Raw genomic sequence first — 24462 nt, 5'->3', positions numbered from 1 at the left:
CATCAGCACCCCACCCGCGCTCCTACGTGCGCCTCTGCCGGCGGCTCCTGACTCATCGGGGGCTCCGGGTCACATGCGCCCGCCCGGCCCTATCGGCGCCTCCTCTTGCCCGCCGCCTGGGAGCCGCATCCGCCGCCGCCGCCACTCCCGCTCTCTCTGCGCCGCCGCCGCCACTGCCACCGCCGCCGCCACAGGCTGAGTCTGCAACCCCGAGGTGAAGCCCCGGCCCGGCCCCTGCTCCCCTCCGGCCAGTCCCCTGGCTGTCGCGCCCCCTCTGGGCTCCCCTGGCCCGCGCGCATCTCCTTCCCAGGAGCTGCGCACCTGCTCCATCACCCGCGCTTCCCCGCCCCCTCCTTCCTTGTCTTCCCGGACTGTTCCTCTCGGTTTCTGTCTGTCGCCCCCTCCCCATTTGGGCGCCAGCCGTCTCCGCACCTATTTCTCTCTAGTCGTGCCCTTCACCCTGGCTGGCCCGTCTCCCCATGCCCTGCGTCGTCTCTGGTTCTGTCAACGTTAAGTTCGGGGTCTCCCCGGGCGTGCATTTTTATCCTGGTACGTTCCCTTGGCTTTGCATATGGGGAAATGTCTTCTCACCCTTCCGCAGCATCCCGGACTTCCTCTAGACTCCTCTTTCTCTCCCTCCTCCTCGCCGCCCCTCTTGGCTGCCCCAGAGGTTGGGAGGGAAGGAGGGGAGAATTTGTCGGGCCCAGCCCTGCCTCTCTCCCTGGTCTCTCCTCCGTCTCTCTCCCTGTTGCAACCTCCAGAGACTGAGAGCCTTTCCCAGGACCCTCTCCCTGGACTTCTCTACGTACATCTCTCGGGAAGAAGAGGGACGTACATTTAGGAGAGGGATTGGGATCCTGGCGTGGGGGCTGGGTGTTAAGTCGGGGTAGGATGGGGGCTCTAGAGGAGAGGCGCCAGCTGCCCAGACCCCTCCAAAGAGAAAGGCAAGCAAGGCTGGCAGCCATGCCGCTCTGAGGAGGTCTAGGGGAACCAGACCTGGCTGCTGCCACAGCCGCTGAGGGGGCGAGGGAACTATGCCGGGCCCCTCCCCTCGCTGCGGAGTCCTCTCATCTCTACGTCGGATTTTACCCCGCCCCCCACTGCAGTGACCTCCCCTTCCTCACTGCATTGACCTTCTCCTCTCCCCAAGGTGGTGGTGGGGGGAATCCCTTCTGTAACTGAGGTTCGCAGCCTGCTCCCCCCTCCCCCACTGCAGTAACCTCTTTCTCATCCCTCCCAGCCTCGGGCCCCTCCCACTGGTCTCAGGCTCCACCCCTATAAGCCTCTTACCTTTCTCCTTTCCCTTCCACCCAAGGAGATCCCAGCCATCATGTCGATACAGAAGATATGGGCCCGGGAGATCCTGGACTCCCGTGGGAACCCCACGGTGGAGGTGGATCTGTACACTGCCAGAGGTACTGCACCTGCCTGGGCCTTCTCACAGCCCTCCTGCTGGGTGTTCCCTACCCTTGCATGGGAAGCTTCCTTGATTCCTAGCAAGGATGGGGTGCTGGGCCAGGCTCTCTCAAGCCTGGATTGTGAGGGTTTGGATCCTGTTGTCCAGAGGAGCCAAGATAGTCAGGTCTCCGTGTTTGAGTTTAGTGTATGAAACACCCTGCCTCCGCGTATTTGTGTGTGCACCTGTGTATGTGCATATAAATGCATAGCTTCATTTCTCTGGGTTCTTACTAGGGCATGTGGGACCTCATTCGGGCAGATGAGGAGGCCACTGCTTGTGTATCTGCCTCTGTGTTTGTGTGTGTGTGTATGTGTGTGTGTGTGTATTAGGGAGCAGTATGTGTGCATGTATTTGGAGCAGTGGCTGTATATTAAGGAGCAGTGTGGTGTGTGTATGTGTTAGGGAGCAGTGTGTGTGTATTTAGAGCATTGTGTGTGTATAAGGAAGCTAAGGGAGCCGTGTATGTGTATATTAAGGAGCAGTGTGTGTGTATTTGGAGCAGTGTGTTGTGTGTGTGTGTGTATGTGTTAGGGAGCAGTGTGTGTATGTAATAGGGAGCAGTGTATTGTGTGTATTAGGAAGCTCTGTGTGTGTGTGTGTGTGCATGTGTGTGTGCGTGTGTGCGTGTGTGTGTATTGGGGAGCTCTGTGTGAGGAGAGAGCTGGGTGTGGCGGGTAAGAGTTTAGAGCTGGGAGGCTGAAGCGACCCCTGGTCCCTGCAGTGTCTGCTCTTCGTCCTCACTCCATGTTCCTCTCCCAGGTCTTTTCCGGGCTGCGGTGCCCAGTGGAGCCTCCACTGGGATCTATGAGGCCCTGGAGTTAAGGGATGGGGACAAACAGCGTTACTTAGGCAAAGGTGAGTCCTCTTCTTTTTTCCAAGCTCTCCCAACCCTCAGCTTATACTGCTATCTCGCACCTGACTCTAAGCCTCTTCCTGCATGCCTACCTTTCCTTTTCCCTTCTTGCCCCTCCTGGCCTGACCCAGTCTGACCTCTGCCTCTCCCCAGGTGTCCTTAAGGCAGTGGACCACATCAACAACACCATCGCGCCAGCCCTCATCAGCTCAGTGAGGCCTGCTCTTTGCTGGGGGTGGCGGGACCAGGGGCCTGGAAGGAATCCTGGGTTAGGGGAGGAGGAAGAGGAGCAAGAAAGGCCTACTCCTTGGGAATCATGGTTACCAAGGGATGGGTGGGGACATGACCCCTGCTCCTGTGAGAGTTTAGGTCCCCTGATCCAGACAGGCCATTGTCACAGGAACCTGGTGAGACCCTGAGCAATGTGTGAGCCTGTGTGTGAATGGGGGAGGGGGGCCCTGTGCCTCAGGGCCAGATCTCCATCCTGGCTCTGGGTGATGGTGGCTCTGCCCACAGGGTCTCTCTGTGGTGGAGCAGGAGAAGCTGGACAACCTGATGTTGGAGTTGGATGGGACTGAGAACAAGTGTAAGCAGGGGCCGGGACATGTGGAGCAGAAAGAGAACTGAAGGGGCCAGCACTGGGGGGGCTTCCCGAGGAAAGACCGTCAGAGGACTAGCGCTTCTTCCATCCTTCCCCCAAAGCCGGAGGAGGAAAAGATGAGTTTTAACTGCAGTGGGGCAGTGACACTCGGACACTAGGCAGAGGAAAAACTTTTTTGCAGTATAAAGAGAAAGGAGTAGGCATGAGATAGTCCGGTCTTGGGATGTTTAGAAATAGGTGCAGGCCCTCTCCAGTCACCCCCTGCCCACCTCTATGTCCCCTGCTATTTCAGGAGAGAATAGATGAGATGTTGCCAGACAGGAGAGGGAGGAATGGGTCTCCTTTACAGGCTTCGGGGAGTATAGGTAGAGGCAAGGGCTAGAATGAGAAGGGGACATTTTTGCTCAGTGCCTTCCTCTGTAATCTCCAGCCAAGTTTGGGGCCAATGCCATCCTGGGTGTGTCCCTGGCCGTGTGTAAGGCAGGGGCAGCAGAGCGGGACTTGCCCCTATATCGCCACATTGCTCAGCTGGCGGGGAATTCAGACCTCATTCTGCCCGTGCCGGTAAGCACTGCACCATGGCTGTGGCTCACCCAGGGGCAGGGGCGGGGGGAGCATGAAACCTGATAGGAAAGGGAATTGGGGCAGTTAAAGACTTTAGAAAGGTTGGGGATGTGTGATTTGGAGTCTGGGAAGCTGGGGGAAGTTTGCAATCTTGGATGAATACTCCCAGGAGCAGAAAGGAAGGTTCTCAGTGACTTTTTTATCCTGTGGCTCCCAGGCCTTCAATGTGATCAATGGTGGGTCTCATGCTGGGAACAAGCTGGCCATGCAAGAGTTTATGATCCTCCCAGTGGGCGCTGAAAGCTTTCGGGATGCCATGCGACTTGGGGCTGAAGTCTACCACACACTCAAGGGGGTCATCAAGGACAAATATGGCAAGGATGCCACCAACGTGGGAGATGAAGGCGGCTTTGCCCCTAATATTCTGGAGAACAGTGAAGGTGAGGCCTTCACCTTCTAAGTCTCATCCTATCCTGGGCCATCAGGATGTATGGGTGGAGGAATATGGGTGGCCAGTCCTTGATGCCTGCCAGCTCCAACAGGTGTCAGTACTTGGACTGGGTTCCAGAGGGCCTGCCGAATTCACATGCAGGCCTAGGAAGACAGTCCTCACCTGCCCAGCCAGATCTGTTAGGAACTATAAATTCTCACTGGAGCCCTTGGGAGTTCTGGGAGGTAGTCTAGGTGACCTGTGGGATCCATCCTTGCCTTAAACTCTGTAGGATTCTCAGTTTGTTGAGATACACCAAACTCTATTGATTCCATTTGAAATCTACCCCATTCCCACCCCAACCTCTTAAGCCTCGAGGATCCCAAACTTTTCTCTGAAGAAACTTTACAGTGAATAGAAATGATACCTGTAGTAGCTGAGAGTTAAGGTTCTGAGGCCAAACTGCCTGCATTTGAACCTTGACTTGAAGAATTACTGGCTGGTGATCTTCCTTTATTAAATTCTCCATGTTTAGTCTTATCTATAAAATGGGACTACTAATAACAGAGTCTACCTCATAGCATCCTTGTGAGGATTAAATGAAATATATGTGAAGTGACATAGTTAGCCCTAAATAAATGATGGCTATTAAAAAAAAAAAAACACCATTATTAACAGAATTCCATTCCTCTGCTTTTCTGGAAGATGGCTTTCTCTTCCCAGACCGGGGGATAACCCCAGTAAGCACCTTAACCAGACGCCTCCCCAGCAAGTCCTCCACCTCTGCTCTGAATTTCTTCATTTCCCTCACTCCTTATTGCCCATCCTTTTTATTAATAATCTCGCTGTGTTTCATCGCAAGCATTGGAGCTGGTGAAGGAAGCCATCGACAAGGCTGGCTACACGGAAAAGATCGTCATTGGCATGGATGTTGCTGCCTCGGAATTTTATCGCGATGGCAAATATGACTTGGATTTCAAGTCTCCTGCTGACCCTTCCCGATACATCACTGGGGACCAGCTGGGGTCCCTCTACCAGGACTTTGTCAGGGACTATCCTGGTGAGAGCAAGGAGAGTGTGGGAGAGGGCGGGGGGCAGGCAAGAATGTGTTGAGGAAACTCTGGACCGAGCAGGGTGCTGATTCAGGTGTCAGGTGGAGGTGTTCTAAGAAGAACCTGAGAACCAGGGATAAGACGCCTCCTGCAGAGCCTGGGTTTTGTATGTAGTGTAAATGTACAGGTACCTGTGATGAATCTATTCCATCTGCTTCAGATCCTGATTAAAGTCATGGGTTCTGATGCTACTGGGATAATGTAGAAGGCTTTGGAAGGAACCAGAGATGGTGAGAGAGTGACTGGACCTAGTGGAGAATTAGCACATTTCAGTATTTTGGATGGATAAAATCGTGGATGCCGAATGGGGCTGGAAGTGATGTGTGAATAGAATAGAAAGCTGATGAAGAACTGAATTACCCTCTCCAAGTCTACCAAGGGCTTTTACCCTTGGTTGGAGGCAGTTGACTTCCATCTCCTGAGACAGAGTGAGAGAAAATAGAGGATTTTGATTAGTAATGAGGAAGGGCTTCCTGGTAGTGAATATAGGAAAATGCGAAGATGGGTTGTGAGAAAGGTTCTAAGCCCTTGTTTTTTGAGGGGTTTTATGAATCAAAGTAAGAATCAGGGCAGCCCTATTTTGGCGGGGGAGTGGGGAGCAAGGATGAGCAGGCTCGATTAGCCAGGGGATCCAGTCATTTCAGGAAATCAAAGGGGGTGTTCTTGCCTGATGCAGAGCCCCAAGGAGGATCAACAGCCCTTCCCCTCTCTCGCTCTCCCTGCAGTAGTCTCCATTGAGGATCCCTTTGACCAGGATGATTGGGCTGCCTGGTCAAAGTTCACAGCCAATGTAGGGATCCAGATTGTGGGTGATGACCTGACAGTGACCAACCCAAAGCGTATTGAGCGGGCAGTGGAAGAAAAGGCCTGCAATTGTCTGCTGCTCAAGGTCAACCAGATTGGTTCGGTCACTGAAGCCATCCAAGCGTGAGTGCCTCCTGGTTCTCTTTTGTTCAGACCCTGTTTCTCAGGTCCCATCTTGAAAGGGCTGTAAGCCTAATCCTGCCCAATGATGCTGAAGAGAGCAGGGAACCTGGAGTCACCTTCATGGTTCTCAGTTCTGCTCCCTCCATCTCTGATTTTCTGTCCCTTCCCAGATAGCATCCCTCCAGGTTTTTTTTTTTTTTTTAACATAGACCAATGTTGGGGCTGGGGAGAGAGTGCCCAGCGTGAGGGTCTGGGGGTCAGTGCTGGTGTATGGATACAGGTGCAAGCTGGCTCAGGAGAATGGCTGGGGGGTCATGGTGAGTCATCGCTCAGGAGAGACTGAGGACACGTTCATCGCAGATCTGGTGGTGGGGCTGTGCACAGGCCAGGTGAGTGCAAGGACCTTTGTGGAATGAATGGGTTCTTGGCTCGGGTGGGTCCCTCCTCCAAGGTGTTTGAGGGTGTTGGGAATTTCAAGGGAGTGTAAGTTTCCTTTCAAGGAATAAAGGGGCAGCCACTGAGCTGCCTATCTTTTGGGATGTTTCAGATCAAGACTGGTGCCCCGTGCCGTTCTGAGCGTCTGGCTAAGTACAACCAGCTCATGAGGTAAGGGAACCCGGGGAATGGGAGCCCAGGGCTCAGAGGGTTAAAAGCTGTTTGCTTGCACTTCCATCTCCAATGCCCAGGGCCTGGAGAACAGGAGATATCCAGAAAAGATTTGGTTTCGAAAGAAGGGCTGACTGAAAGATGGATCCCACAGGTCATGTGGGAGAGCCAGGGAATGCCCACACTTGGGTCAGGACACAGAAGCAGATGGTGTGAGGGGCTTGGAGGCTTCTCTTTCTTCCTGGATCCCCCTGCTTCCTTGACTTTTCCTTTCTTGCTCATCTCTTCCAGAATTGAAGAAGAGCTGGGGGATGAAGCTCGGTTCGCTGGACACAATTTCCGCAATCCCAGCGTGCTGTGATCCCTCTAATTGCCTGAGACTTGGATGCCCCTCCCATCCTCCTGGAACCCCTTCCTGTCCTGCTCTGTGATATTTCACCCCAGACACCGTGGCTGACCTGCTGCACTGCTCCCGGGCTTGTCTCTCCCCTGCTCTCTCTGCTCTTCCTCTCTGGGTTCCACACACGCCACTTCTTTCTTATTCTTTCTTCTCAAAGACTAGTCCATGGGACTGATGATTATAAGGGGTCCATGGAAGAAGGATCAGGGTCTGTGATGGGAACATCAGGGTGGGTTGTTGAGGTCTTTAGAGAGCGGCCATGTGTCACTTGTGCTTTGTGCTGGTTCTGTGTGTGTTTCTGTGTTGCATATGAGCCAGGCACTGCATGGTGCTGAGGCGGAGGGGAATGCTGGCTGTGTGGTCATGCCTGGCATAAGGCTTCAGTGTGCTATTTATTTATTTATTTATTTATTTATTTATTTATTAATTATTTACCTTCCATCCTGTTATTTAATCATTTCCCCATAACTCCAGGGCCAAAAACTGGCCTGACTGGAGGGTACTATGTGTCTGTATTTCATGTGGCTGTAGGTTTTGAGATGGCTTGGGGTGGGAGGTCTTGCTGGAATGCAAAGGGTAACCGAAAAGCGCCTCGCAGGCAGTTCCTTTGTATGTACCAATCCCTTCACGGGAGCCTGGCTCTGGCCAGCGGTGGGGCTGTGCTCCTGGGGGCTCTTCCCTGAGAACTCTCCCCAGCCCTAGCTTTCCTGTTCTTCCTCCAGCTGCACCAGAGCAATGTCTCACTCCCCCATGCCATGTTCCACAGTTGCCACCACCTCTGTGGCATTGAAATGAGCACCACCATTAAAGTCTGAATCAGTGCATTCTTGTGTCTGAGGAGTCCTGCTGTAGTCCATATGAGGGGAGAGAAGATGGAGCACCGAGAAGGAAGTTGGTGAAACTGGATAGCAGAGTTGGGGAGAACACAAAAGGAAGACGACAAGCAGAACAAATATGGCCAAGATGACATTGCCTCCCTCACCCTGGCCAGGTGGGGGCCACGTTGCCCCCGCCTTCTCAGCAGCAAGCCTGGCCCCAGGACCAGGTGAATTAAGGGTTCTTAATCTGAAGTCCAAGAATTCTGAAAATTATCAAAAATTCTGTGTGTATGTGCATTTTTGAGGAAAGGAGTGTTTTCAGATTCCCAAAGGGCCTTGACCAAAGAAGGGAATGGAGCAGGTCCTGTACTGGGCCTCTCCCCAACAAAATCCTGGCTGCTTCTGGGATGGAGCTGCATTGCATGGCCATCACCCTCTGCAAGATGGGGAACAGGGGAGGAAGAATGGTACAAGGGGGTGTAGAGGAAACAGTCCTCCAGTAAACTGGAGATTCAGGACCTGAAGTGCTTAACAGGACCTCTTGCCGGGTCAGCATGAGAGCAGGGTGCCAGTGTGTGCCTGGAGATTCACTACAACTCTTCAGCTTCTGTGGAGCCCCAGCATTGAGAGGGGAACCAGGAACAACTCGGGGAGGGGTGGGGGGGGGTGCGGTACGGTGCGCAGAGACAGCTGGAACCTCCCTCTGGATACCGAGGCACAGGCCACCTGTAGGGCCTGTGGGGAGCTACGACCACTAGAGGGAGTCAGGGTTCTGCAGGACATCATACTGGAGCCTTGCTAAGGTAGGGTGAGAGGAATTTCAAGTTTGTTCCCTCTGTGGGCCTCCCACTCTGTGTCTACTCTGCGTTCTGGGCCTGGGCTCCCTCTGCCATCCTGCTCAGCTCCAGGACTGGAAGAGGATTCCAGTTCTACATGGGCAAGACCCATTTTTCTGTTCTGGTCCTTCCTGTGTTGCTGACATAGCAGCCATTTTCAGTTCAAAGAGCTTCTCGCCCCTTCTCCTTTTGTGCCTCTTCATTTCAGTACAGGCATCTCAACTTTCTCTTCTCTCCTGTGTCTCCTGGTGCCCTGTTTCCTTTGAGGCACACTGTGGTTTTCTCTGTGCCTCTTGGTTTTCTCTGGGGTCTATTATATCCGTCCTTCTTCATTAACTCTAGGACTGACCAGGCTTATTCTGGTTGGAGCCACATATCCTAAATTCTGCCTTTTCCTCCCTGCTTGCTAAATCACCTTTTCTAGCAGCTGTGCCTCCCTCTACCACCCCTACCCCACCCCCACCCAGGTACTGGGTGGATTGGGTTACAGCTAGCTCTGTCTGGGCTTCCCAGGCCCCTCTCTCCACTTTCGCTTTGTGTTGTTGCCTGGAGACCAGTGGGTTGTAGGGGGCTGGGATCAGAAAGTAAGCTGGGGTGAGGGATGGTGGTGGTGGTGGTGGTGGTGGTGGGGTGTGTGTGTGTGAGAGAGATTCTCCCTAAAGCTGAATTGTGGGCCTGGCCCTCAGGTAGGGGAGGAATTTGTGGGTAGGCCTTGGCTTCTCTTTTGACTTTCTACATTTTCTGTTTCTACCTATGCCTAAATTTTTCTTTTGGGCTCAGATATGTCACCACCCTAAGCCATCCCTTAGTGGTTAAAAAATGAGTGAAAAGAATGCAGTCTGGAAGGGAGTTGGGAAGAGTTTAAACCAGGGCCCAGTGGGAGACTGAACTGAGAACTGCGGAAAAAGAGGAAATGCAGTAGGAAAGGGACAAGGGGGAGAGTCTTGGAACAAAGGCAATGGGGAGAAAGAGCAGAAGCTATCCTTGGGTATGGGGGGGCACTGAGGAGTGGATACAGAGTTGGCTTGGTCTCTTGAAGGCTCTGAAGGATAAGGTGGGCATAGGGTGGTAAAGTGCCAACTAGTTCAAGAGACTAGAGTGGTGATTCCTTCCTAGGCCAAGGAAGCCTTCTTCAAGGTCCCCAGTGCTTTAGAATCAATTTAGAGTTTTTAGATATTTAGAGGTTTTGGCTGAGCCTGGCCCAAGGAACTAAGAGGCAAAATCTACCCAGTTGCTACAGCCAACCTCCTTCCTTCCCAGAAGGCTGGTTGGGATCCTGCCATTCAAGGCTTACCTTTGGCCTCTAGCTGGCCTGGCCCCACTTATATGCTGCCCCAACCCCAAATCTGGAGAGCAACTGAGGGCTCCCAATCCATATTCCAGCTCCAGCTCTTCCTGTTTCCCAGCCTGCCTCCTTCCCATTCTCTGGCCTTCCCAATCTCTGCTGCCAAAAATCACCCAGTGTCTTGGTGTCCTTTGTGCTGGGAGATGCTGCTTGGTGTGGGGCCAGGGAGCCAGCCCAGAAGAAGACACTGGTGGTAGACTGGTGGAGGTGCTGGCTTCAAGGCTGAAGACTGGAAACAGCTGACAGACTGGCAGAGTCTGAAGCTTCCTGGAGAGCTGGGGGGTGGGGGGTGGGGTAGCGGGGCGGGGATTGGGGGAAGAAAGAGTCTGGGCCCATGGTGGGAATTGTCTCCACATCAGAATGATTGGGATTGGGGAACCAGGGCACCTAGGGATTTGTGCTTCACATTGAGCCTAATCCTCACTCGATCCCTTACTTGGGGCCCAAAATACCATCAGTGATGACTTCAAACAGATTTGAGAAGGAAAATGGAGGTACCATCAGACAGAAGGCCTGAGGATGGTGTCCCACTCCTATAAGTTAATCCCTTATCGACAGCGGGGCTTGCCCTCCTCCATTTCTATTATTTCCTTCTACTTTGTCTTCCCTTGATCTTCCCTTTCCACCAAAGGCCACCAAAGGCCTTCAATATCTTATATTTCCTTACTATCTTCACCCACCCCTCCTCCACCCTCACTCCATTCTATCTGCCTTGTCTTGCCAACCCAAATCCTCCACTCTCCTGGAATCCCCCTATCCCCAGAATCCAGCCATCACTGTCTTCCACCCTCCTTTCCTACCCAGAACCCCAACCCCCCTAGAAAATGCACCTGGCCCCACCGCCATCATTGCTTAAGGTTGCTCATGCTGACATCTCTATACTTTCCAAGCTGACATCTCTAGACTGGTCTCCTCTCCAGCTTGCCTTCACCCCCGAATTCTTATATTTCCTATTCTTTTTCCAACACCAGTCACCCCCAAACTCTATTCTCTTACAGAAACCCCATCCTCCTATATGTCTCCATTTTTTCAATTTCTTCCCCTCCATAATTATGACCCCAAACTTTCATCTCATTCTCGTAATTGCCTCCCCAACCTCTCTCCCTATGTTTGCTACAGACACTGTCACCCTGAGTTTCTCTCCTCTCTCCTTGTCACACACCTCATTGCCCCTAAAACCCCCATGTAGCTCCATCTTTCCAATCCCGCCCCTTTACCCAATCTCTGCCATGTACCCACAACCTCCCACCTCACCTCTGTCACAGACTCCTTTGCCCCTAAACTTCTCCCGCTCCCTCCATATCTGCCCCTGAGAACCACAGCCCCTCCTACCTAGCTCTCTTCGGCGCCAGGCCCGCGGGCTCCCTACATTCCGCCTCGGCGATCCCCTCCCCACACCTCGGGCCCCCTCGGCCTCGGTCTCGGCCAACTCGCACAGCGCCTCCCCCTTTCCAATCCCCCTCTCTCCCCCCTTCGCAGCTCGCCTGGCGCTCCCTCCCTCGCGTCTCCCTCCAGGCCCCTCTTTCCTCGTTCCTCCGCGCTCCCTCCTTCTCCCTCTTCCTCCCTTCTCCCATCCCCCTCTCCCTGGCTCCCTCCCTTCGCCGGCCGCTTTCCTGTGCTAGTCGCCGGACGCGCCGCCCAGCCTGCCCGCAGCCCCGCGTTGGGCCGGGGCCTGGGGCCGGGACCCCTTTCGGGGAGACCGCTGGCCTCCGGGAGGGGCTAGGAGAGGGCGAGGGAGCCGACAGCCCGAGAAGGGGGGGGGGGGCGCAGGCGGAGGCCGCCTAGGGGGCCCGGGATCGCGCGAGTGCGGGCCGCGCGGGGCGGGCGCGGGCGGCGGGGCAGAGCCGCGCGGAGGCCGGCCCGGCCGCGGGGGCGAGCGGAGCGGCGGGGGCGGGCGGCGCGGCCCGGGCATTCCGGGCGGCCGTGGGGAGGCGGCGGGCCTGGGGAGGGGCTGAGCGCGAGCGGGGATCGGGATTTGCTCCGGGGCCAGCGGGCGATCGGGCCAGGCGGGGGGTGGAAGGGGGATGGGGGCCGCTCTCCGAGGGGGTCGGGGCCGCCGCCGCCGCCGTCGCGGCGGCTACTGAAGCCGGGAAGAGGAGAGAGGGGTGCGGGGGAGCGGCCGTCGCCGCCCCCCTGAGGCGCCAGAGCCCCGGATCCCGTTTGGAGCCAGCCAGCCGTCCCGAGCTACAGCCAGGTAAGCTCTGCCGCCGCCCGGGCCTCGGGCTCGCCCGGGTTCGGGCCCGCGGCTCCCCACCCCCACCCCAGTTCCCCCTCCCGTCGCCGCCGCCTCCATTTGTTATTTTCCCAATCCGGTCCCCCCACTGCGGGCACTGCCTGGCCTGTGGCTGGGGCCTCGGGGTGGGGCCGGCCCCGGAGGAGGGATGGGGGGCCAGGGCACCCGGAGGATCGGGCAGGTGGGGAGTAGGTGGGGGGTAGGTGGGAGGGTCTCGGGAGGAGGGCTAATGGGGTAGGAGGGTAGCCAGGACCCCAAGATCAAAAGAGAAACACGGAGGTGGAGGATTGGCGAAGGAAAAACGGGGGATGCCTGTCAGGGGGCTTCAGGGCGAAGGCAAAAAAGAGTGAAGAGATGGCAGCGAGGTGGGGCATTGGGGCTCCAGGAAAAGCCCCAAAGGCCCAGAACCCGGTTTCAGAGCCCGGGGTTGGGAGTGCTAGATATGGAAGGGAAGTGGGAAATGGGGAAGGGGTGTGGTAGGTGGGAAGAGAGGGATTGTAGCTGAGAGGGAGGAGAACAAAACCTGGGGAAACAGAGGCTCGGAAAAGGCCAAGGAGAGGTCCACTTTTGAGAGGACCCAGAGGTGTTCTCTGGTGGAAGTGAGAAAGCATTGTCTTTGTGACTGAATTTTCTTTTTCCTACCCTAGGTAACCTCTGGCCTTTAAAAAAAAAAAATTCCAATTTCAGACATGTAACTTCTCGGAGAGGGTCACACTGGGGCTTAGTAGTGTGGGTCCTCCTAAAACTAATGAAGTGGGAGGAATACTGAAGGGTGAGTTAGGGAGAAAGGGTCTCTGGGAGGGTGGAAACAGAGGAGAGAATTGGGCAATCTTATAGGCACCCCAGACAAGTTGTCACCTCCACCTTCAAATCCTCAGAGTACCAGTTGGCTCTCTAGCTGTGGTTTCCTTGGTGGTGGTGGTGGTGGGGTCTTCATTACTGTTTGAGCTTAAAGATTTCTTTGTACATGGGTTTATTTCTACTCCAGTAGGTCCTCTTAAGGGCTCTTCCCTGAGGGTACTAGAGTTGCTCTGGCAACTGGAAGAGGAGTGGCTGGCAGATGGACCCCTGGGATGGGTTCTTGAGGGGCAGATTCTGCCATTTAGTTACCATGGCAGTGATCCAGTGGGATGTCCAATAGATAGGAGAGGGTTCATAATCTTGATTGGACCTCAGCTTTTGGCTATGCCCTTGAGACTCTTACCTGGATTCTAGAGGATGTTTCTGGTGTTGCTGGTGGGTAGATCTCCCAGGGAGTGCACCTTCTTTCACCCAGCAGTCTGTTGGACACAAGTAGGTACGTTACTTACTGGTCAGGTGTTTCTCCAAGTCCCTTCCCCTAGGCATGGTGGGAGCATGGAAATGCTTTCTGTTCGTTACACCATCTTTTGGTAGTCCTGACTCTATCTCCCTTATTATTAGGGACTTTTTGTGTACAGTAGTCTTTTTGCTGCTTTGCACTGATATTCTTCCATTTTTTAAAACTTGAGTCTCCTTTCCTGAGTCAACCTTTTCCTCTTTTACCACAGTGACCTTCCTTCAGTTAACCTTCCACCTGTTTCCCTGACCTTGTAGGAATGGCTGGGCTTTTTATGCCTATCCCAGGTGAGAGTGGCCCAGGGGAATGGGCTGTGGAACAGTCTGGTGCAGTGGAAATACTCTGGAACAGGAGCCAGGAGACCTGTGTCTAGTCCTGGCTGTACCTCTGTGACCTTGGGCAAGTCACTTCTGTTTCTTTGAGCCTAGGCTTCATTGTAAGATGAAAGAGTTATAGAGTTATAGATAAGATTTCTGAGGCTCTGACAATCCTGGATTCTCCGAAGGCTTAGGCCAGTGCATTGTTATCTGCTGGTCTGGGCTGCACTGTTATCTAGTAGTCACTTTGGACTGGTTTCTTAGTCTGGCAGGTCTGGAATGATGATGGGGGCTGGACCAGTGATCCTGAAATTCACCCTGCAAGCCCTTTCCAGAAAATCCTTGTGCCTCTATTCTATTCTTTCTGACATCCTTCTCATATTTCTCCCTGAATTTATTTTCCTCTTCTTTGCAACTCTCCCTATTTCTCACTTTTCCACTTCCTCAATCTGGTCTTTTATCATTTTCCTAAGGTAGTGAAGGTGAATGTGCTTAGTGTGTTGCCAGATGCATAGTATGTGTTCTATAAATGTTAGTTACAGTGACTGGCTACTAGGGCGAGATGGAGTGTAGCTGAGCTTGCTGGTGCTCTTCATTCCCCCACCCCTTCTTACCCCAGGATTACCTACCCTTTTATGACTGCTTTTCTCCCTCAAAGCTACTCATTTCTTATTTTATCAGATTTCAGCTGATTAAAAAAGTTAAGGGAAAGGGAGGGGCACACTAGGATTGCTCAGGTACATTCCTACACTTCGCTGACCTTTTGGATCTCCTAGCTTTGCCTTGGTGAACAGGTTCTGTGGTAGGGAGGAGAGATGGGCATCTTCTAGAGGGGCTGGCAAAGGCACACGAGTCATAATAGTCATCACTGTTGTGCTTTCCCCTTTTGTTATCTGGGTTTTATTCTTTGGATTTTTTTGGTTGACAGTATTTTAAAGCAATCTACACAACTCAAAAATGTGGTAATGGTTGTAGTTGAAGAAAAATGGCTGGTTTACTGGGTAGAATGTAAGTTTTAAGTTCAGAAGACCTGGTGCTCTATCCCAGCAATTTTGTGACTCTAAATAAATTCTTACTAAGTTTCCTGGAAAGGTTAGGCTCACCTCTCATTGCCTGCCTCAGTAGGGTTCAGTGGAGGTGAGAAGTAATTACTTTGTAATCCTTGGAGGAAATATGCTCTAGAATGTAGAAATGCCATTCTCCTAGCCAGGCTTCCTAACTCAAAACAGGTGAGTAATCTGACTATTCCCACTGAGGCCAGCAGCTCTTCATCCAAGACCTTCTGAAGTTAATGGGTTTAAAGGTCAAGAACAAGGACAGAACACCCATATATACATGACATCAGTGGTGGATATAGAAGGAAGAAAACAGTAACAAGATAACATTTTTGCTCTCAAAATATCATATGGTCAGTAGTATGGAAAGACATGATGACACTTAGCAATATATACAAAGAAGTGCAAATGAAAATAGCTGACTATATAGATATATAGATAGGCTGTGAGGAGGTATATGTCCCTATCTAAGCCAAGTGGGAGGATAGGCTCACAAATTTGTAAATTTGTATTATGTGTTCACTGATATTCACTGATTTGGTTGGTGAAGTGAAAGTCCTGCCTTTTCCTCTAGACTTCAGGAACCTAAACACCAGAGAGGGGTCTCTATGAGGGTCTCAAAAATGAAGTTCTGCACTTTAGGGATACTGAGGTTTGGTTTTAGGATTGGTAGGATTGTGTGCCTTTGCATTGTAGAATGAGACATTCTTCTCCCACCTACTCTGATGTGAAAAAAAGATTCTTTTCGTATCTGTGGGACTGATCTAGGTCTTCTGTGGATTCTCCCACCAACTTCTGATGAGAGTATAGCAAAGCATAGGAGAAAGAACATGGGCTTTGAAGTCAAGGAGATGTGGGCTTGATTCTGGTGCTTTCACTGGTTCCTCACTGTATATTCATCATGTGAAGTTGGCAGGTCCCAATCACAATCTTGGAGCCTCAGTTTCCTTACCTATGTAATAGAAATAATAAGAACACCACTATTCAGGGTTGGTTATAAATATTGTGTATGTAAGGGCTTGACATAAGGTGCTCAATAAATAATACTTCAGCTATGTTACTTTATGCTCCTTTGTAAGGTTCTGTGGAATTTGTATATGCACAAGTTATTTCCTAGGCATCATCAAGGGTAAAATAGTTTCTCGTTCTGAACTGGGACTCATATATATGAGTTTTACACCTTTCCCAGAGACAAAAGGGATACTATTTTGAGCAGAGTCTTCTTCACTCGTAGGTGGCTTGGTAGCCCATGGGGTAAGCCAGTGGTGTATTATGGGGCCTGTATCTCTTGGCCCAAAGGCCTAGGGCTGGGCCACTTGCTCAGCCCCTTGGCAAGCATAGTAGTACTCCCTTCAGAATCTAGTCTCCAATTTGGAGACTCTGATTGTCTTTTTCTAACAGGCTTCTCTGAAAACAGATCCAGAAAGTTTCAGGTGCCTACACTGCAAACTTGGAGATACTGCTTCCTGCTTCCCAGGCCACAGCCGTGGGGAACTTGGGGTGAAGCAGAAGTTTCTGTATTCAGCTGCCCAGGCAGAGGAGAATGGGGTCTCCACAGCCTGAAGAATGAAGACACGACAGAATAAAGACTCAGTGAGTAACAGCTTAAATGAGAGACATGAAAGATTAGGACCAGGGAAAATAGGAGGAAGAGCCTGGAAAGATTGGAAATAAGGCAGCTCATAAAGTTAGGTGCAATGTAAAACAAAACAAAACTATATTATATGTTTCCTTTCTTCTTCCTCAGATGTCAATGAGGAGTGGACGGAAGAAAGAGGCCCCTGGGCCCCGGGAAGAACTGAGATCGAGGGGCCGGGCCTCCCCTGGAGGGGTTAGCACGTCCAGCAGTGATGGCAAAGCCGAGAAGTCTAGGCAGGCAGCCAAGGTATTCTGTCCTGAAGTCCTCCCACAGGATGCCCAGGCACTGGGACTGAGGGTATATGTGTCTGTGTTGTGGGGGAACTTCCTGTCTGGCAGAGGGTAATGGTGGAGGCTTGGGAGGTATAAGACTGGAATTTTTTCTTTCTAATAGAAAGCCCGAGTAGAGGAAGTCTCCACCCCAAAGGTCAGCAAGCAGGGCCGGAGTGAGGAGATCTCAGAAAGTGAAAGTGAGGAGACCAATGCACCGAAAAAGACCAAAACTGAGGTGGGAGACCCTTGTAGCTATCCTGACCCATCTTCTGACCTTTCTTTCCTCCACGCTTCCTTTCGTTCAAGATCCCTACTTTAATCTTGACTAGGAGAAAAATCATATCCTGGTGCTTATTAAAGTAGCCTTTTCTATGTTAGACATATCTTAGGACTTTGGTCAGACCACTAGAAGACCAGGCAGGGCCAAAGGAGACTGGAAGAGTGGGGGAGTCTAGCCTTTCCTTTTATAGGTCTTGATTTTCAGGAAGGGGCTGTGGAAGAGGTTAAGGGTAAACAAGTGTTAGTGGGGAAAAAAACAGATAAATTATAAGGAAAAAGCAGAAGTCTTTTTAGGAACTAAAGGTTTTGGGGGATGTTAAAGGGGTAAAGGATTCGAGAGGAGGGCAGATATGAGCTGGTGGAGACAGGGACTTGGGTTCAGCTGGGGATGGGGAGAAGGTGCTTGAGATGGACACGTGAGGAAAGAATAGGTTTTACAAGGAAGGAAACAAGACTAGCTGCTAAGGAGCAGCTGACAGTATAGGGAGACTGGGGGACTCCCCATATGGCAGGGGAGTGGGTTTGAGCAAGAATACTCACATTGGGCACAGTGGTGTGCTGTGAGGGCAAAATCGTTTTGTGCAAGGGGGCCCCCAAATCTAGGAGAAATGAGAAAGGAAAGGCAAAGGGGAAAATAGCCTTCCCTTTTCTACAGCAGGAGCTCCCTAGGCCACAGTCCCCCTCAGATCTGGACAGCTTAGATGGGCGAAGCCTCAATGACGATGGCAGCAGTGACCCGAGGGATATAGACCAGGATAACCGAAGCACATCTCCCAGCATCTACAGCCCTGGAAGTGTGGAGAATGACTCCGACTCATCTTCTGGCCTGTCCCAGGGCCCAGCCCGCCCCTACCACCCTCCTCCACTCTTTCCTCCCTCCCCTCCACCACCAGACAGTAACCCCCGACAGCCAGAGCCTGGCTTTGAACCCCATCCTTCTGTGACACCCACTGGATATCATGCTCCCATGGAGCCCCCCACATCTCGGATGTTCCAAGCTCCTCCTGGGGCCCCTCCTCCTCATCCACAGCTCTACCCTGGGGGTGCTGGTGGAGTTTTGTCTGGACCCCCTATGGGTCCCAAAGGGGGAGGGGCTGCCTCTTCGGTGGGGACTCCTAGTGGGGGTAAGCAGCACCCTCCACCCACCACCCCCATTTCAATATCAAGCTCTGGGGCTGGTGGTGCTTCCTCAGCAAAGCCACTTAACACTCCGGTGGGTGGTGGAAACCTACCCTCTGCTCCACCACCAGCTACCTTCCCTCATGTGACACCAAACCTGCCTCCCCCACCTGCTCTGAGACCTCTTAACAATGCATCAGCCTCTCCTCCTGGCTTGGGGGCCCAGCCAATACCTGGGCATTTGCCCTCTCCCCATGCTATGGGGCAGGGTATGGGTGGACTTCCTCCTGGCCCAGAGAAGGGCCCCACTCTTGCTCCCTCACCCCATCCTCTGCCCCCTGCTTCTTCCTCTTCTGCCCCAGCCCCCCCAATGAGGTATCCTTATTCATCTTCTAGTAGTAGTTCTGCAGCTGCTGCTTCTTCTAGTTCTTCGTCATCTTCTGCCTCCCAGTACCCAGCTTCCCAAGCATTGCCCAGTTATCCCCACTCCTTCCCTCCTCCAACAAGTCTCTCTGTCTCCAATCAGCCACCCAAATATACTCAGCCTTCTCTCCCATCCCAGGCTGTGTGGAGCCAGGGTCCCCCACCACCTCCTCCCTATGGCCGTCTCTTAGCCAACAGCAATGCCCATCCAGGCCCCTTCCCTCCTACTGGAGGCCAATCCACTGCCCACCCACCGGCCCCAACACATCACCATCACCACCAGCAGCAGCAACAGCAGCAGCAGCAGCAGCAGCAACAACAACAACAACAACAACAGCAGCAGCAGCAGCAGCAACAACAACAACAGCAGCAGCAGCAGCACCATCATGGCAGCTCTGGGCCTCCTCCACCTGGAGCTTATCCCCACCCCCTAGAGGGCAGTAGTTCCCACCACACACACCCTTATGCCATGTCTCCCTCCCTGGGGTCCCTGAGGCCCTACCCACCAGGGCCAGCACATCTTCCTCCACCTCACAGCCAGGTGTCCTACAGTCAAGCAGGCCCCAATGGTCCTCCAGCCTCTTCTTCCTCTTCCAATTCCTCTTCCTCCTCTCAAGGGTCCTACCCGTGTTCACACCCCTCTCTTTCCCAGGGCCCCCAAGGGGCACCCTACCCCTTCCCACCCGTGCCTCCGGTGACCACCTCTTCGGCTACACTTTCCACAGTCATTGCCACAGTGGCTTCCTCGCCAGCAGGCTACAAAACAGCTTCCCCGTCTGGGCCCCCACCTTATGGAAAGACAGCCACCTCACCCGGATACAAGCCAGGGTCGCCACCCTCCTTCTGTACGGGGACCCCAACAGGTTACCGAGGCGCCTCGCCGCCTGCAGGCCCAGGGACCTTCAAGCCAGGCTCGCCCACTGTGGGGCCTGGGCCACTGCCATCTGCAGGGCCTTCAGGCTTGTCATCCCTGCCACCACCACCTGCGGCCCCTGCTTCAGGGCCACCCCTGAGTGCCACACAGATCAAACAGGAGCCGGCTGAGGAGTATGAGACCCCCGAGAGCCCAGTGCCCCCGGCCCGCAGTCCCTCGCCCCCTCCCAAGGTGGTAGATGTACCTAGCCACGCCAGTCAGTCAGCCAGGTGAGTGGGGTGCAGGTTGGCCTGGGATGGGGATCAGCGAAGGAGTGATGGGGAGAGGGAGTTGGCACGGGGTCAGGGGTCACTTGCATTCGTTCAGTGCTTTTTAAAATACTGCAGACCCTTGCCTAACCTTTTCCCAGTCTGCAGGGGTGGCTTTGGGCGGGAGTCATCGCAGGCCCGCTTGACCAGCTAGCAGAGGCTAAGCGCTCACTGCCTCTGTGCCTGGTAGGTTCAACAAACACCTGGACCGCGGTTTTAACTCGTGTGCGCGCAGCGACCTGTACTTCGTGCCACTGGAGGGCTCCAAGCTGGCCAAAAAGCGGGCCGACCTGGTAGAAAAGGTGCGGCGCGAGGCAGAGCAACGCGCGCGCGAAGAAAAGGAGCGGGAGCGCGAGCGGGAACGCGAGAAGGAGCGCGAGCGCGAGAAGGAACGCGAGCTGGAACGGAGCGTGGTGAGTGCGTCACCATGTGCGCCGCCCGCCAGAGGGAGGCTCGAGGGGCGGGGAGTCATTGCTCCACCTGGCGGAGAGGAGGAAGCACTGCAGCTCAGGGAATGGAGACCAAATGAATCATTGCTTGCCTGGGTCAGGAGAAAACCAGTTAAGGTCAGAGGGGATGTGTACTCAGACTACCTGTGGATCGTCGGGAGAGCCACTATTCAGGAGACGGGGGTAGGGGAAGTTCCTTGTAGGCTGTTTCAGGATAAGATGAAGCATGTTGGCATTCAGCTGTTGAGAAAAATGAGCAGTTTAGGATTGGCCACCTCTTTCCAGAACTGCTCTTCTGACTCCTCTCTTCTTCCTGTATCCCACAGAAGTTGGCTCAGGAGGGCCGTGCTCCAGTGGAGTGCCCATCTCTCGGCCCAGTACCCCATCGCCCTCCGTTTGAGCCGGGAAGTGCTGTGGCTACAGTGCCTCCCTACCTGGGTCCTGACACTCCAGCCCTGCGCACTCTCAGTGAATATGCCCGGCCCCATGTTATGTCTCCAGGCAATCGCAACCATCCATTCTATGTGCCCCTGGGGGCAGTGGACCCAGGGCTCCTGGGTTACAACGTCCCAGCCCTGTACAGCAGTGACCCAGCAGCCCGGGAGAGGGAGCGGGAAGCCCGTGAACGAGACCTTCGTGACCGCCTCAAGCCTGGCTTTGAGGTGAAGCCCAGTGAGCTGGAACCCCTACATGGTGTTCCTGGGCCAGGCCTGGATCCTTTCCCCCGACATGGGGGCCTGGCTCTGCAGCCTGGCCCACCTGGCCTGCATCCTTTCCCTTTTCATCCGAGCCTGGGGCCTCTAGAGAGGGAACGTCTGGCGCTGGCCGCTGGGCCAGCCCTGCGGCCTGACATGTCCTACGCAGAACGTCTGGCAGCAGAGAGGCAGCACGCAGAAAGGGTGGCAGCCCTGGGCAATGATCCGCTGGCCCGGCTGCAGATGCTCAATGTGACCCCCCATCACCACCAGCACTCCCACATCCACTCTCACCTGCACCTCCACCAGCAGGATGCCATCCATGCAGGTGAGACTGCTACTTCCTTCCCTGATCCCTTGATCCCTTCTTTACCCCACAGCAAGTGACTGGGCTCCTCTCAAGCCAGGAATTCTCTAATCTGCCCTGATCTTTGCTTCCCTGTCATTCCCCAGCCTATTTCCTCATGCCCTATCCTTGCACAGAGACTGTTGTCCACATCCCCACCTGCTTCAGAGTTCTAACATGCACCCACGATAGAGGCCCAAGCTGGAAACCTTTGAAGAAGCACCACCTTTCTACTTTTACAGCTCCTTTCCCCAGCCCCTCACATACCTGTGTTCTTGCTCTTCTGGATTCAGCTCTGTCGTCTCTCCTCCCAGCTGGAAGTCTTTCATGTTTTCTCCCATGCCTAGATCTGTGCCTTTTCAGAAAGAGCCTGTATGTTTGGTTGTGGGCACCATAGGTGGTAATGAGCTTTACTTACTATTCTTTACTATATTTCTCATTGTCCAATCTAGCCTTACAATTACATTCGTTTCTGCCTCCCTTGTGCTTTCTTTCTCTTAACTTTCACTCTCTTCCTGTCTCATTTCCTAAACTTTCTATCCTTTTCCATCTGCTCTAAGCAGTTCACTTTTCTCTATCCTTCTCAGATTTCTCTGACAATTATAATCCGTACTCTTCCATCCATATGTCTTGTCCCAGTAGGGTCTTATGCTTTCCATCCCCCATCCCCTAATTCTTCCATTGTGCCTCCTTGTTCCACTCTGGATCTTTCTGTTTGATTTTCCATCTCTCTTCCCAGACTTGGATCCCTTCCCCCAAATGCATTGTTTCCCCCAAACCTGCCTTATATGGTGACACCTTTCTCTTCTCTGTCCTCCAGCCTCTGCCTCGGTGCACCCTCTCATTGACCCCCTGGCCTCAGGGTCTCACCTTACTCGGATTCCCTACCCAGCTGGGACCCTCCCCAACCCCCTTCTTCCTCACCCTCTGCACGAGAACGAAGTTCTTCGTCACCAGCTCTTTGGTAAGGATAGAGGTTGGGGTTGGGGAAGGTCTAATGTGAGAAGGGCAGGAAGGAGGAATTTGGGTGGTGGGAGGGAGTAAGCCGGTGAGGAGGTACCCAGAGGAGCTGGGAATGGGAGTAGGAGGGCTGAGGCACCCTGCTCAAGAGAGGCACAGGTTTCAGTGACAGGCTAAGAGGTTTGAATCCTAACTTCACCACTGATAAATTGCAGGTTGCCTGACTTTTTTAGTCTGTTTTCTCTGTATGTAAAGTGGCTGGCTATCTCATGGCCCAAAGTAGATCCTCAGTACCCCATCAGTCATGTCCTCCCTGCCCTTCCTGCCCACAGCTGCTCCTTACCGGGACCTGCCAGCTTCCCTCTCTGCCCCGATGTCAGCAGCTCACCAGCTGCAGGCCATGCACGCGCAGTCTGCTGAGCTGCAGCGCTTGGCGCTAGAGCAGCAGCAGTGGCTACATGCCCATCACCCGCTGCACAGTGTGCCGCTACCTGCCCAGGAGGACTACTACAGGTACTACCCAGCACCTCTAGGCTGGGACTGAGGGGCTGTGAGCTCCACCATCTTGGGTGGGGTGTGAGCATGGTACAGTTGTGCGGGAGCCAGGATCCTGGGGAGGGAGCCCCTCCTTCACCATCCTCTGTGAGAGAGGCCAGGTCAGGGTGAACCTCGATCTCTCATTTGTGATCTGCACCCCGTCTCTCTCTAGTCACCTGAAGAAGGAAAGTGACAAGCCGCTGTAGAACCTGCAATCAAGAGAGCATCCATGGCCCCTGCATCTGGACCTTGGAATCCTCCCTCCCAACCTGCCACCTAGGGCAAGGACCAGTGCTGCTCAGTTGCAGGGCCTAAGCAACTGGGCAGAGGGAGGGAGAAAGGGACAGATGGAAGGCCAAGGCTCCTGTGGTGTGTGGAGGTGGGGAGGTTGGGGGGGATAGGGGCAGAAAGCGCACAGTATCTTGGACCAGGTCCCTCTTCCTTGTACCCCTGCTTTCTTCCTCTCCCATGCCCAACCCTCCCCTTCCTAGTGGCCACCACCCCTCCCCCACCCCCTTGGTGTGATTATTTCATCTGTTAGATGTGGCTGTTTTTGCGTAGCATTGTGTGCTGCCCCTGCTCCTCCCCAGTCCCTGTGTGCGCGCCCCCTCTGCGATGTACGCCTCTTGCCCTTGCCCCACATTAATAATTTATATATATAAATATCTATATGACGCTCTTTAAAAAACATCCCAACCAAAACCAACCAAACAAAAACATCCTCACTATTCCCCAGGAAGATGACTGTGACTCATTCTTTGCGGGCTTTGGGGGAGGGGGTCTGTACAGCAGGGCCTGGAGAGAAACCAGCAGGGAATTGGGAAAGGCTGGGCCTTCTGAAGGAACTTTGTGGAGGGGCCCTAGAGAGTTGGAGAGGTTATCACCTGAGCTAGTTCCGTCCCTCCCTAGGCTGGGATGTCAAGATGATGAGGGCCTGGGACAATGCACTCCTCTGCTATGGTCGGGTCCAAGAAACTACTGACTTCTGAGGGGTTTTTGCCACTGGTCTCACAGCTAGGGTCCACCGGCCCTGAACCCTTTCCTTAGAATAGTTTTGAAACACGGTTATGAAGCAGAGGTGCTCGGGCCGTAGTGTCAACAGATTAAAGCGATTAGAACCTAAGAGTCTTTACCCTATGGTTTGACACTATTAGGTGACAATTTCAGACGCCTAAAAGAAATTGGAGGTCGTTCCGCTGCAGCGTACAACCCTATACATAGCCTTCTTCAGAGAAGGCGAAAGCGACTTTAACTTCAAGCTTTTATTGCAGCGAATCACGGTCTCCGTTCTTAAAACTAAAGGGTGTAACTGGCTTCCACCAGCCAATCAGCACCGACCTCATTTGCATAAACGTGTGTCGAACGTTCATAACTCTGGAAACGAAAGATATAAGCTCGTTCTTTGGAATACTGTTTTTCCTTGTGAAAGTTGCATTGTGCTTCGTTGCTTATACATCAATATGAATTGGAGCCAGCCAGTGTGAGTTCACCCTCAGTAATAATGGAGTTCATAGCTATCCCATGTTCTCTCCAGAGCGGTTCCTTCAGTGCTTACAGCTCTTTTTGAATTTGTCTAGTAGGTCTTCCGGTATATACCGGAAGGCCCCTTATCAGGTGGTGTGTTTTCAACAATAGAGTTCATTAAACTGGTTTTTTAGTTTCTGTTTTTTGTTTTGTCATTCGAGCG

At 53.3% G+C, this 24462-nt stretch overlaps 2 protein-coding genes and 1 non-coding gene across 5 annotated transcripts; all 3 read left to right on the top strand.

Annotated features, from left to right (window-relative positions):
• The first annotated feature begins 11 nt into the window (after positions 1–11).
• On the top strand, positions 12–7776 carry ENO2 (enolase 2). Of its 2 annotated transcripts, none has more exons than XM_016162922.2 (12): positions 12–214; positions 1316–1415; positions 2219–2314; positions 2466–2524; positions 2829–2898; positions 3344–3477; positions 3695–3917; positions 4770–4967; positions 5745–5946; positions 6227–6335; positions 6494–6552; positions 6844–7776. In XM_016162922.2, exons 2-12 carry the CDS (start codon positions 1331–1333, stop codon positions 6911–6913), a joined length of 1305 nt encoding a protein of 434 aa, XP_016018408.1. In that variant the 5' UTR covers positions 12–214; positions 1316–1330; the 3' UTR covers positions 6914–7776. The 2 variants fall into 2 exon arrangements, with proteins under 2 accessions (XP_016018408.1, XP_016018409.1); XM_016162923.2 differs by lacking the exon at positions 12–214 and adding an exon at positions 414–549.
• Positions 7777–11959: 4183 nt separating this feature from the next.
• Positions 11960–24437, top strand: ATN1 (atrophin 1). Of its 2 annotated transcripts, none has more exons than XM_016162899.2 (10): positions 11960–12145; positions 16276–16467; positions 16622–16759; positions 16907–17020; positions 17723–19749; positions 19979–20201; positions 20564–21260; positions 22099–22242; positions 22571–22751; positions 22948–24437. In XM_016162899.2, the coding sequence occupies exons 2-10, from the start codon at positions 16441–16443 to the stop codon at positions 22979–22981; spliced, it is 3585 nt and encodes a 1194-aa protein (XP_016018385.2). In that variant the 5' UTR covers positions 11960–12145; positions 16276–16440; the 3' UTR covers positions 22982–24437. The 2 variants fall into 2 exon arrangements, with proteins under 2 accessions (XP_016018385.2, XP_016018383.2); XM_016162897.2 differs by having other exon boundaries at positions 17720–19749.
• LOC118614489 lies at positions 24321–24383 on the top strand. The gene has a single exon (XR_004956079.1). It is a non-coding gene; the product is annotated as a U7 small nuclear RNA (small nuclear RNA).
• Positions 24438–24462: the final 25 nt, after the last annotated feature.

This window comes from Rousettus aegyptiacus, unplaced genomic scaffold (genome assembly GCF_014176215.1).
Source record: "Rousettus aegyptiacus isolate mRouAeg1 unplaced genomic scaffold, mRouAeg1.p scaffold_m13_p_2, whole genome shotgun sequence".
NCBI lineage: Eukaryota > Metazoa > Chordata > Mammalia > Chiroptera > Pteropodidae > Rousettus > Rousettus aegyptiacus.
Note: the sequence above shows the minus strand (reverse complement) of the source record. Positions and strands in the feature narration are given on the sequence as shown.

Bases quoted from the DNA above. Each gene is read 5' to 3' on its own strand.
- ATN1 (XM_016162897.2), top strand. From the start codon at position 16,441: ATGAAGACACGACAGAATAAAGACTCA. The intron at 21,261-22,098 runs GTGAGACTGCTA...TCTGTCCTCCAG, and splicing joins GCAGGATGCCATCCATGCAG to CCTCTGCCTCGGTGCACCCT. The intron at 22,243-22,570 runs GTAAGGATAGAG...TCCTGCCCACAG, and splicing joins TCTTCGTCACCAGCTCTTTG to CTGCTCCTTACCGGGACCTG.
- ENO2 (XM_016162922.2), top strand. From the start codon at position 1,331: ATGTCGATACAGAAGATATGGGCCCGGGAGATCCTGGACTCCCGTGGG. The intron at 3,478-3,694 runs GTAAGCACTGCA...TGTGGCTCCCAG, and splicing joins ACCTCATTCTGCCCGTGCCG to GCCTTCAATGTGATCAATGG. The intron at 4,968-5,744 runs GTGAGAGCAAGG...CTCTCCCTGCAG, and splicing joins CTTTGTCAGGGACTATCCTG to TAGTCTCCATTGAGGATCCC.